The sequence below is a fragment of the Symphodus melops genome (genome assembly GCF_947650265.1).
Source record: "Symphodus melops genome assembly, chromosome: 3".
Lineage (NCBI taxonomy): Eukaryota > Metazoa > Chordata > Actinopteri > Labriformes > Labridae > Symphodus > Symphodus melops.
The window spans coordinates 10,942,346-10,954,763 of NC_136693.1; the positions used below are offsets into that span (position 1 = coordinate 10,942,346).

Here is a 12,418-nt window from a genome sequence, read left to right on the forward strand (position 1 = left end):
ATAGATGGTAAACAAACAAACTTGGCTCTTCCTCTGAACCGTCTTCTCCCCGTGTTGTTTAATATAACTCGGAGTGACCCAGCAATTAGTCATTGAGGATGCCAGGTAGGTGTGTCGTATTTTGATCCCCATGCCGCGTTGTGTCAGATCATCTCATATCTCCACCCTTCTCCGCTTTCTCCTCCTCCTCGAGCGCATTACCTGCTGCTGCTTCTCGCGCACCGCGCCATGGCCCCAGACTCATCTACCACCGCCGACACCCGCTTTCAAATGGATTACGAGGCGAAGGTCTTCCCTCACACCGGCGGATATGGACGCTACAACCGAATCGTTGTCGTCTTCAGCTGGTTGCCAAACTTCGCCGTCATGCTTAACCTTTTTAGCGACGTTTTTTACACCCTGATCCCGGACGCGTACCACTGCAAACCAGACCCGCACCTCCTGCCTTCAACTTTCGTCCTCAGCAACTTCACCTCTCAGGGATACCTCAACCTCACAATCCCCTGGGTGAGCGGAACCGGGCTCAGCCACTGTGAACTCTTCAAGTACCCACCAAATACCTCGGACTTTTCGGGCAATGTACCTAGGCAGAAGGTGCCCTGCACCAAAGGGTGGGAGTACACCCATGTCGCGGGGCTTCAGAGCAACTTTGTCACTGAGGTAAGAGACTGCACTTTAATGTGGACCTCTTAGAAATTACTAACTAAAATAAGATACTGAACTTTTTTAAAACTACAATATGGCTGAGGGGCTTCATCATTGTATCAAAACAAGCTTTCATCCCCAGGTTGTTGTTTTATAACCCTTTGATTAAACTCACCACTAATCAAGGAATATACATGAACTGTCACTTTCTATAGAAGTATTTCTAAAACCCTACTGGAAGATGTTTCCTTTGTTGGTCACGTTGAAATTAAAACGGTTGTCACGTTGACAACTGTTTTAATTTATTGGCTTTGCTCCAGCATGGTGGTTTAGATCTGGATTTGTTCCAGTTTCCACTCTTTAAAAGTCATTTATCTCTGCTGGAAGCATGTGTGTCCATGAAGGTGACTGTTCACAGCATGCAGTCAAATATTTGCCCATGTTGAACATGGTTCAAACTCACTGAGAGCTTTCTTTCACTCTCACTTGTCTGCTGTCTGCCTCTCTGTTTCCCAGTTTACTGCTCGACCAGCACTCCATCTAAAACAACATAACGATAGTTCATGTCTGCATTTTTACTGGATTGTGGACTTTGGTGTTTGCATTTCCGATCTATCAAACTTTGACTCAGATGATTGGTTAAAATGTTTTAAGTCTTGTTGTGCAGCTGCTTGTGATGATAAGCAGCAGGAACTTGTTTATCTTCCCCACAGCCTGTCGTACTGGACTTGTTCTATTCAAGGATCCATCCCAGTGCGCAAATATTGATAATCAGACCGCACATATGTGAATTACATCTGTGACTGTGCATTTTGCATTTTGAAGCATGCATTCAAAACAACAGGGGTTGAATTTGGTTTACAGGCCCTAAACCGTTGTCCTGTAGAGAGGGGGTGCTGACAATCAGGAAAAAGACATTATGGGTAATTATCCCACAACTTCTCCTCACAGTATCATATTATATAATGGATTTCAGGAAATAGATACTGGCAGTGACAAGACTTTTCCTCCTTTCCACATCATTACAGCTGTATAATGATGTGGTGCTTAAATCTGAGGCCTAAATGTTCCTTCCTGAGACCCTCATCATCTCCTTCAGCATCAACACTTCCCCTGCCATGACGTCATTCACAAATATGGATTACACAAGTAAATTTAAAATGGGTCTTTCGATCGACACTCACTGACTTGACAAAGAGACATTCATCAACATCTAGATTTAGGATATTTGTATTTTTATTAGACATTTCCCTGACGATTGTGTGTGTTTATAAAAATAATAACATGTAGCATATAGGCAAACTTCATATATTGCATCCAGAGGTTTTGAGACAGAATTGGGGACAAAATGATTATTTAATTAATATGAATTTCATATAGTTGTGCCAGAAGTCCTTCCTTGGGATAATGCAAATTCACCCATTCACACACTGATGGCAGAGGTTACTATGTAAAGTGACAATCAAATGGAAACTAATCCACTTCATATGCTGCCAATGAAGCATTGACTGTCTTGACCAGAGACACATCTGACGTGTGGCTGCAGGATCTGGGGATCAAACCCCCAGCCTCACGGTTGAGAGACAACCAACTGTACCAACTGAGCCACAGCAGACCTAAGTTGAAAACTTTAAAAATGTCTTCTACACTTATGTGCATCAGCTTTGTTCATATTCACAATTTTCACAGTTATGCACTTTCTTAAAGTCTACTTTAATTAATTTAAATGCTTTAATCCCAAACTTTGAAGCCAAATTGTGTATCCGTAAAATGCTTAAAGAAGGAGAAAGGAGGGGCCAATAATTTCCTTACATTCAGTGCCTGATATTAACCAGGCGAAGAGCTACTGGTATGTTCTAATTTGAGTCTTACTTTGTTGTAATGTAATAAAACTGTCAGCAGACATCTTAACTCAATAAGAAAGGACATGATCTACATTCCTGCTTCCTCAAAACAATCTCTCTCTGTTAGAGACTTGACTTGTAGCCTGATATTTTCAGCATATTGAATCCTTGAATTGAGATGAATCCAACATGAATCCAACATGCATGCCCACTGCAGGGTTAGCATGTATGTTTACTGCTTCCACCTACAATGTAAGCCACCTGAGAGTATAACATTTGTTGTATAAAATAGTCGAACTGTTTAGCAAAATAGCACAATCTGACCTCCAGCGTCCTGAATGTCCAACAGTCCTTGTTGCTTGATTAAGCTTATTTTCCTGATGCTATAGATCTCTTTTATTTTCCTACTACAGCAAGTCAAACTGGGTCCCTTTATTACAGTTTCTTTGTATCTTATAAACACCATCCTGCAGCCAGAATCATCTACCACGGCACCAACTGTGTACTAGTCTGCTGGAAATAGTCCACAACAATTGCTCTGTGTACTTTCTTTGAGTAATATTTGGTTGAAGCTACACTGCACAGAGGTTAAAGCAATGCCTGAGCCTATTTTAAGAATCAAACTAAATAAAAGTGAACTTTTAAAGATTGAAGTGTTCAGTGTCAACACTTAAAGATTAGTTTGGTGCTGTAAACCACAGATTTGGTCAGATATGCAGTAAACTGTTGAGGTAACACTAAACAACTTTTACCATGAACCCTTTATATAGGTCTTAGATTTTAATGAATAACTACTATAACAACATCTTTAAAGATTAATTAGATAAATAATCAAAGCACTTGTATAACTTGTATAAGTTAAAGGAAAGCATAACCAGTTTTTTTCCCCCGTTGGTTCAATTTGTGTTTTTGGTGATGCATTCAGATCATTTTAAGTTGATTTACAGAAACTTTTCTGTTTTTTCAAAGGTCCTTTTGAACAAGTCAATATTAGCCTCAGTTTTCGAGATCCAAGGATGTGAAAATGTTTGTCTTTTTTTTGTTAGTGGAACCTGGTGTGCAGTGACTACTGGAAAATCCCTTTGCAGCACATCTGCTTCATGACAGGATGGATTCTAGGATACATCTGCCTTGGTACACTGTGTGACTGGTAAGTTGCTTTGACTGTATATGGAGGTGTAAATTGTATAATTGAATCAACACTTTGATCCTTTAAAAAATGTCACCTGAAGTTGTAATATTATAATTTAATCTGCCAGTCATATGTGCTGTGCCTCATGAAGCTAGAATCTCTACCTTATTGTTCCAGGCAGCTTTAGTAGCAGCGATATTAAAGCTCTTCTTAGTCAACCAAAAGCCCAAGCTATTAATAAACATTAATATTGTACCTTTACAACATTTATGACTTTGTGGGAAAACAACTGCATATGCTGCCAAACTATCCTACCTAGCTTGGCTAGCTTCTTAGCTTAGTTTATGAGTGAAGAGCTAGTGTTAGCTCCTGTTTGTTAAACTGGCTGAAGGCCAAACAGCTAAACCTGTACTACAAATGAGTGGAGTTAAAGTTAACTTGTTGATTCAGGAGTGGACACTTTGGTGCTCCAGTGTTTTACTTGTGGAAGTTTCATGACTAGAAGATCACAGTGAAGTCTGACTGCATGTCATTCTGTGTTCAGGTTGGGTCGTCGTCGAGTTTTCCTCCTCTCCCTCAGTCTGTCCAGTCTGTTAGGGGTGGCCGTCTGTTTGTCCAACAGTGCGGTGATGTTTCTGCTGCTCCGTCTCTGTCACGGCACCATGCTTGCTGGGGTCTTTTTGACCTCGTACATTGCCAGTGAGTATCCTGCATATATGCTGAAGTCTGGCAAGGCAATTCATCATGTTTCTATTTTAATGAAGATTGTGTCTTTCCAAGATCGCAACAACTAGATATTCAAGCTTATACGATTACTGCTCATTTTGTCAAGTTTGGTTAAAGTCCAAAAATATTCCCAATGAAACACAAGAATTAGCTGAAAGTACTTTCTCTTTGTCTTAACGGACGATTTTAGACTAAATGGTGACAACTGAAAGGAACGGTAAAAAAGGGAAGGGTTAATTAGGCGGATATGACTTTTGATTTATCGACTGAGCTGCCAGAGCGTTTTTTTTTTTTTTAAATTACATGAGACATTAAAGGCACAGCAGTGTCGTTTTTTTCATCACATGGAAACACTTCAGAGACTACAGTGCGCCTAAAGGGACAAAATAGTGTGCAATTAAACAAGTTGTATGCATTCAGAAAGTTATGTGAATGCTTCATGATATGAGAACACATGACAGTCAAACATCTCATATCAACAGTGAGATTGATAATATCTTAATTTAAAATTTTATCCATCATATACACAACTTTATATAGATATTGTTTTATGTTTTAGATTAATTTAACAACATAATGAACAGGAGACGACCTGTAATCCCTTTTCAACTCCTTTAAAGACTCTTATCTTTGTATCAAAGGCACTGTTGCTGATAACATAAAGATATGAGAAATCATCTAATAACAGTCACATTGTGTCAAGGAATCGGATATGGTTGTTTCTTTTATTAAGATGTGATAAAGGGGATGCACAGAACACATGGCCCCCCTGAACTTTCAGGCATGTTGGTTAAACTCAAATGGCTGAATGCAAAACGTATTTATCTTTCAATCTCAAAAGCAAAGATCAAGAACATCTGTTTCTTCTTTTCGTGTCTTCTGCTGTTTAAGTTTTTTAACATTAAGCTCATGAGTCTTCAGTTTGAACATTAGTATTTGTCATCTCCAGACTGGCTCCTGACCTTTGAATCCACAACGGCTACAGCTCTTATTTACTTAGTCTGATAATCCAACTGAATTGTCTTTGGGTTAATCGCTATGTAAACTCTTAAGGAAGAGATACGGTATTTTCAGTTGCATTAAACGTGTAGGAAGTCCTGGCGGCTCAAATGCAACAACTTGGTGCCAAATACGCACCACTAAGGTACAAGCCTCATTTTTACACAAGAAAAATAATGTTGGACTAAGACACAACAGGACTGCAGCTCTATGAAACATATCTCAGTGCTGCTTCATTTGTTGGCAACTGTAATCACTTGTATTGACAGAAACTACAGGACACACTCCCCGAGCAAGAAAATATGACGGAGAAGCAACTGTTTTGTGTCTTTACATTGTTGTGATGAGAAGTAGGTTACTGCTGCACACAGTGAAGCAGTTTTGTGAAACAAATACAGGAAACACATGATTACATGCTTCATTGTGTCCTCTGAATCCCGTTGTGTGATCCACAGCAGTTTGCATCCTGTGCAGGAATGGTAGACCCTGACACTATAAATAACAAAAAAAAAACAATGTATGGAGAGGTAATTGCAGAATGTAAATACATAAGTCTATTGGTTAAACATGGAAATGTGGGTCTGCAGGCTTGTTTCTCTACAATGACGTTAGTAGAAAACTGCATAAAAACAGTTGATTAATACTAAGAACTAAGTAGAAAATAAAAATGTGACAATATGAACTTTGTTCAGTCCTTTGGTTGGGAACACGCATGGCAGACTTTAAGACGTATTTTGTGCTTTGCTCTTACTGACTGACAGCGGACAGCTGCTCGGGTTTTCTTTACTCCTACCTCTCAGCTGTCCTCTTTGAGGGGGTCTCAAGTTTACCACTCTACGCTCAGTGGCATTCTTCAGCATGAATGTCTTCATGATGAGACGTCTCTGACTGGTATGGATACATACTATAACGAAAACCATGTGTTTTCTTCCAGGAACTGTCCGAAGCAGGAGTTAGGTGCTGCAGGAATGTAATTCTGTTAGCATGTTTAGAAACTGTACACATTCCTGTGTGGGAGGAGATGGTCTTAGATGCATTCCTGCAAGGTCAGGACTAGATTGAGTCCAGATTTGTATTTTCAGGGCTGGGATAGGTAGGATGAAGGCTCAGGAGAAATTGATGTCCTGCCAGCACTGCTCCTCTTCAGAGGATAAAACAAAAGCAGGACAGAACTCAAGGCATGGAAATGAGCATGGAGTAAGCCTCTATTTTTCCCTCACTCCCCTTCCTTCCTCTCTTGCTTGGAGAGGAAGGAGGTTAAAGGTCAGGAGAGACTCACACAGCTGGTCACACTCCCAAACAAGCTTACATTCGTACCTCAGGTTAAGATGACTTTATCTCCTTGCAGCATTATCTAGTCTGTTGAACTTTGTATTTTGGTATTTTTCCATCGGCAAAGTTTAAACCTTGCAAACAAAGTATAAAGAGCTTGTAGTAGTAAGAGAAATAGGTGGTGGAGTCAAAGTCCTACCAAGTCAGAATATTTTAACTGTAACTGTAATTATTATTCAAGCATATTATAGCCTTAAACACCTTTGCTCTTTTTTTTTGTTATTTCTTTTGCTTAGAATTTGACCATTCCAGTTCAGTACCAGCAGTATGGTGTTGGACATCAACCAGAAAGTTGAACACGTTTTTTTCTTCAGAGAATGTATAAGATGAAAATTGTGTTTCACATGGTTTTGTAGGGCCAACATAAACATAAAAAAAAGAAAGAAAAGAAATTGCATAACCGCAAGGTCATCCAGCGGTTATGCAAGGTCATAACCGCTGGACCTTGCGGTCGGGCTGTAGAAGGTAAAAGGAAAATATACTATAAATATGCTTTCTGATATTGTTCAAGTAATTTAAGTATTAGGACTTCTTTGTACAGGGACAGTACGTGGACTATTAGCTTTACCAGACCTATAAGCTAATTTACATACAGTATGTAGTACCTGAGCATGAGACAGAAAGAACATCTTCTCCTAAAGATGTGTAGATTCTGGGCACATGTATAACAGACAAACAAATAACAAGAGATAGCTAAATGCGTACAAATGTAACTCTTTGTGGGCGGTGTCTCATTAATGTTGTGTGTTACTAAAGTTTTTTTGGTTTTTTTAAAGAGCGTTATTTATATTGTTGTATTTTATTTCTCTTTTAGATTTATTTTTGGTCCTTCATGCATTTATAAGAGGACCAGGACAGTGGATAGATTTGGCCATCTGAGAGCGAGAGAATAGGAAATGACATGCAGCAAATCAACCATAAGTTGGGCCGCCCACTTTTAGGACTGAAGCCACTGTGCATGAGGCACACTAATTAACCACTAGGCCACCGGCTCCCTTGTTTTTTTTATAGTATTTTGTGAGTTGTGTGTGATTTTCTGAGTTGGGATGAAATGTGAATCATCCAACAAACACATGTAGTGCGACATACTTTAGCTGGTAGCCTCGTGTGTGAAGAGGCTACTAGCCTGACAGGAAATTGATTTGTTTTGGACGGATGTATTAGTTTAGCTTCGGCTGTGTTTGATGCTATCTGTGACCTCTCTTTGCTCTCTGTTCCCTTCATCCTCTCAGGGTTGGAACTGTGTGATCCTCCTCATCGTCTCATGGTTGCCATGATCAGTGGCTTCTTCGCCGTGTTTGCAGAGATGCTGTTGCCGGGCATCGCTGTTCTGTGCCGTGATTGGCCAATTCTGCAGGCTGTGGCCACTTTGCCTCTGCTCCTGCTGCTTTCCTATTGGTGGTGAGTCAGATGGTCAAAATATAACATGCATAAGGGGACCTATACATGTGTATTTGGTGAAGCATTAATTACAGTTTGTTTATTTGCATGGACGTTCAGACCGCCAGTCTTACGTTGTGTTACAGTTTGATCCGTTTTACATATCTGATGGTTGGAGATCCTCTTTTTTCAAGCTCACACCGTTTAGTAGCCACAACTGAATTCACATGCTTCGTCTTTAAATACCTTAAATCCTGCTTTCAAAATCCTTGTGAATGCCTTTAATGCTAAGTCTTGATATTAATCGAAATAGTTTCATGAAGTCTTTTAGATGAGCACACAGAACTCAGAGAACTGAAAAAACAACTTGAGTAGTTCAGATAAAAACATAAAACACGTTCCTTTTAGATGAACATGTCTCTTATCAAAGGCTCATTTTCAAAAGCTTATTTTTGAAGGAATAAGTCAATTGAAATCATTCTGTGTTTTAGCTTCTGTATGATATAACAACTTTTTCTTTCTCATGAGAAAAAGAGGGACAGCAGGTTGTGCCCATGTTCTGCCTCTCTTCCTCTGTGTTAATTTTACAAAGAATGTTCATATCTCTTTGAGATAACAGAGTTGTTTTCTTTAGCTGTGCATCAGTGTTTCCGGAGTCTCCTCGCTGGCTGCTGGCCACAGTTCAAATCCCGCAGGTGAAGAGGAGCCTGCAGGAGTTCTCCACCAGGAACGGTGTTTGTCTGCGAGATGAAATCTACCCTGGTGAAACTCTGCTGTCAGGTGCACATACACACACACCCATACAGAAACACTTAAAGCCTATTTGTTAGTCAATTATCAAGTTTTGGGGAAAAACCTTTTAAGTTTTCAATCAGGTAGTTCACTTCATGTATAATTAATTCAATTTCATATATACTTTATCATTTTGCTCTTGTCATTCCTCTGGCCTAAAATTGACCTGAAATAACTTTGAAACCAAAAACAACAACATCATATTTGTTATCAATCAAATCCATCTTATACACAGACGCTTGACTGACTGCTTTTTTTTTTTTTTTACCCGAATTCCCCTGAAACAGCATTAGGATATGTTATTTCTACTGAGTAAGAACTCAGTCCTTCAAATTCTAATAGAAATCTGGTTTGTGATATTTTATGTCAGCATTACTTTAGCTGTAACCCTCCTTTTTTATCTTCTATATATTTTCAACATGTTGGTTAAAAAAAGCACATTTTTCATTTTATAACATGTCACTGATAAGGATAGAGGAGGGAGTGACCTTTGTTTAAAAATGTAATAAACAAATGGTTGAAAGAGTAACTTAACTCCAGTACTGCTCTGTCTGTGTAAATGACATTCCTGTGTCACATCAAACTCCACCAGATAGAACTGATGTGTCCTCTGTTTCTTAACCAAACAGGGTTCAGTGAACTCAGGGTCCTGAAGTACATCTGTTCTTCAATGCAGGGAGAGTCATTATTACCTCACTAGATTTCCGACCTACCCTGGAGGAGGCCTAAGAAAGAGATCAAGAGCCATATTTTATTCAAGGGGAAATAACATGGCTTCCCTTCCTACATTTTAGAGCCTTAAATTGTCAATGCCATGTTTTATTTTGCAATTCTAATGACGAAAGTATCAATCTAGCCGTCCCCACTGATACATTTCACCTGGCCTGAAAACACTGGCTCAGTTAGGATTTCCTGAATTCCTCCCAGGCTTTCTAACCTCACTTCATTTTTACAGAGATTGATTCAGCATACGGAGAAGACTGTCAGCCGAAGTACTTTTCAATTCTGGAGCTCCGTCGGACTCATGTGATCTGGAAGAACTGTCTCATCCTCAGCTTCACACTGTGAGTTTTAACAGTAGGCAAAAAAAGATGTCCGCTGACATGTCCATGCAATAAACATCTAAAGCTTAAACGTTTTCCTCTCATGTGAACAGTCATTTGCAAAGTTTTGTATTTTGTCGATGTGAATAGTCTAATGCTTGCCTTCCTTCAGTTTCATTGGAACAGGTATCCAGTACTGTTTCACAAGAAACCTGCACAGTTATTCCACAAACTTCTACTTCAGCTATTTCCTCCGAGTGATAACAGGAGCCCTGGCCTGCATCTTCATCTGTGTGTCTGTCAATCACTTTGGTCGGCGTGGTATGCTGCTGCTCTCTGCCATCATAACTGGACTGTCATCACTGCTTCTGCTCGCCCTTACTCAGTGTAAGTCACAACTATATTTTCTATTTCTTTAATTCCCCGAAGCCCCAAAACGATTCCTTGGTGAACCTCAACATGTCGTTGTCTGATTTTCTGTGAAAGATTTTTTTGCCTATTTTAAGCTATCTTTTTACTTATTTTTTTAACCACCTCATATAAGGCACTGAAAACTTTTTTTTTGTTTGTTGGGCAGACCTGCGTGGAGGCCTGGTGTTGGTGCTCTCTGTTGTGGGTCTGCTGTTCTCTCAGGCTCTTGCCATGCTCAGTGTGTTCTTTGCCTGTGAGGTGATGCCGACCGTGGTACGGTAAGTGTCTAAGTAACTAAAGTAATGAGGATGATGTTGTTATTATTTTAATTGTACTGGTAAATCTGCATGGATGAGGCTAAATTGAATAAGTATTTGTTTTGTCTGCTGCTTTAAAAGCTATACTACAAATGCACAATGGGTTCCTGCTTTCGGGAATTTTTTCTGTAAACTAAATTTCCCAGCTGTTTAGGAACATTATCATCAGTGTCAAAGCTATAAACTGAGTTTCAGAGTGTTCAAGTACAAGGCAGAAACTGAATTTTATTTAAAGCTCAATTACTACCCTTGTATAAGTTCTAGTAATAGTTTGTATAAGTCCTGCTGATAGTTTAATGAAAAAAATCCCCTCTTCCTGTTCTTCTACCATCTCTCTGTCAGAGGTGGTTGCCTCGGCCTCGTGCTGGCAGCAGGTTGTGTTGGCATGGCGGCCTCCTCCCTGATGGAAATCCAGAACAATGGCGGCTACTTCCTCCACAACGTTATCTTCGCATCCTTCGCTGTCCTCTCTGTTCTCTGCATAATGCTCTTACCTGAAAGCAAACGCAAGCAGTTGCCAGACTCCCTTAAGGACGGCGAGAGCCAGCGGCGGCCTCCTCTCTTCCTGTCCCGGCCTGACAGGGACAACCTGCCATTACTGTGCGCTCGGCCCCCTTTGTTGGAGTACAACCCGGATAACTATTCCCGACTGGTCTCTGCCACCAGGAGGATGTTGACTAAAGACAATCTGCCTTATAGGATAGCTGTGCCAACACACCCGCCTCTCCTGTCAGACAGTGAAACCCAGGGACAGGAGAACGAGACACTGAGAGAGGTCGTATCCTAGCTGTTTACCCGCCTCATCAATACAGACTTGGATTATCCGTCTTTGTCCTTCATGACATACCTCTACATTAAGACGAAATGACCATCCTCCTGTAAACCCATCTGAGTCACTGGCTTTTTATAACTCAGCTGAAGAAATATCATGAGCCTGGATTTAATGATTTTGTTACTGCCTGCAAAAAATCTGTCTCTTATTCTTGTTGTGTTTTACACATGAAGCTGTTAATGTGCTGTGGCATTTTTCTCAAGTGGATCCAGATAATGCACTGAAAAACTAAAGGCCTTCATGACTTGTTTTTTTCTGAGCCTAACCACTAAGTGGTATAATCCTTGCAACAACTTTTTAACTCTGGCCTGGACAGAAATGTTTCCTGCCAGACCATGTGGAGCCATTCAGACCAAAGGGTCAGACTCTAGTTTCACCAGTAGAGCACTCTGAACAGTGCTGCAGCTGTAGGTCATGTGAGCAGCATCCCTTTGTCAATTTATCAGTGACTCGTACACTTTTCATTAACTCTGTCAGTCTGATTCATCAGATCCCGAGGAGCAAAGAATACCAAACTCACACTGTTGTGTGTGTATACTACTAGAGGGCGCCAAAAGATGAACTGGTCAATATTTTGTGCCATAAATCCAATATTCCACTGTTTGGCAAAAATAGTGGAATATTATAGTATCTTCCCCACCCCCCCCAAAAATTGCCATAGTAAATACTATATGACACTTCTCCAAAGCTGAAGGTAGGCCTTTCTTTGACTTGTTAGGATTAGAGATTGCTACAAAAAAGTAAATGTTGTTTCAATCCTTCAGTATTTAAATGAGCCAAACTGAACTGAAGGGCATTGTTTTCTACTGTTTTCTATTTTCATGACATCTATCAAATACAACCTACAGTTTCTCTTGCCTTGTTTTTCTGTATCTGATATTTAATTGTAAGCAGTGAGGAAGCTCTTCTTTGTTGTGGCCTCACATTATGTGAAGTAAAAACTGATCCTGAACTGCTTTGACTCA

General features: G+C 40.0%; 1 protein-coding gene across 1 annotated transcript; it reads left to right on the forward strand.

The window, feature by feature from the left end:
* Positions 1 to 228: 228 nt before the first annotated feature.
* Positions 229 to 12,399, forward strand: slc22a31 (solute carrier family 22 member 31; the record flags this gene model as incomplete). Its single annotated transcript, XM_079339693.1, has 9 exons — positions 229 to 660; positions 3,536 to 3,639; positions 4,166 to 4,320; positions 7,911 to 8,079; positions 8,693 to 8,838; positions 9,806 to 9,914; positions 10,066 to 10,280; positions 10,471 to 10,582; positions 10,964 to 12,399. The coding sequence occupies 9 exons, from the start codon at positions 229 to 231 to the stop codon at positions 11,406 to 11,408; spliced, it is 1,887 nt and encodes a 628-aa protein (XP_079195819.1). The 3' UTR covers positions 11,409 to 12,399.
* Between the last annotated feature and the right edge of the window lie 19 nt (positions 12,400 to 12,418).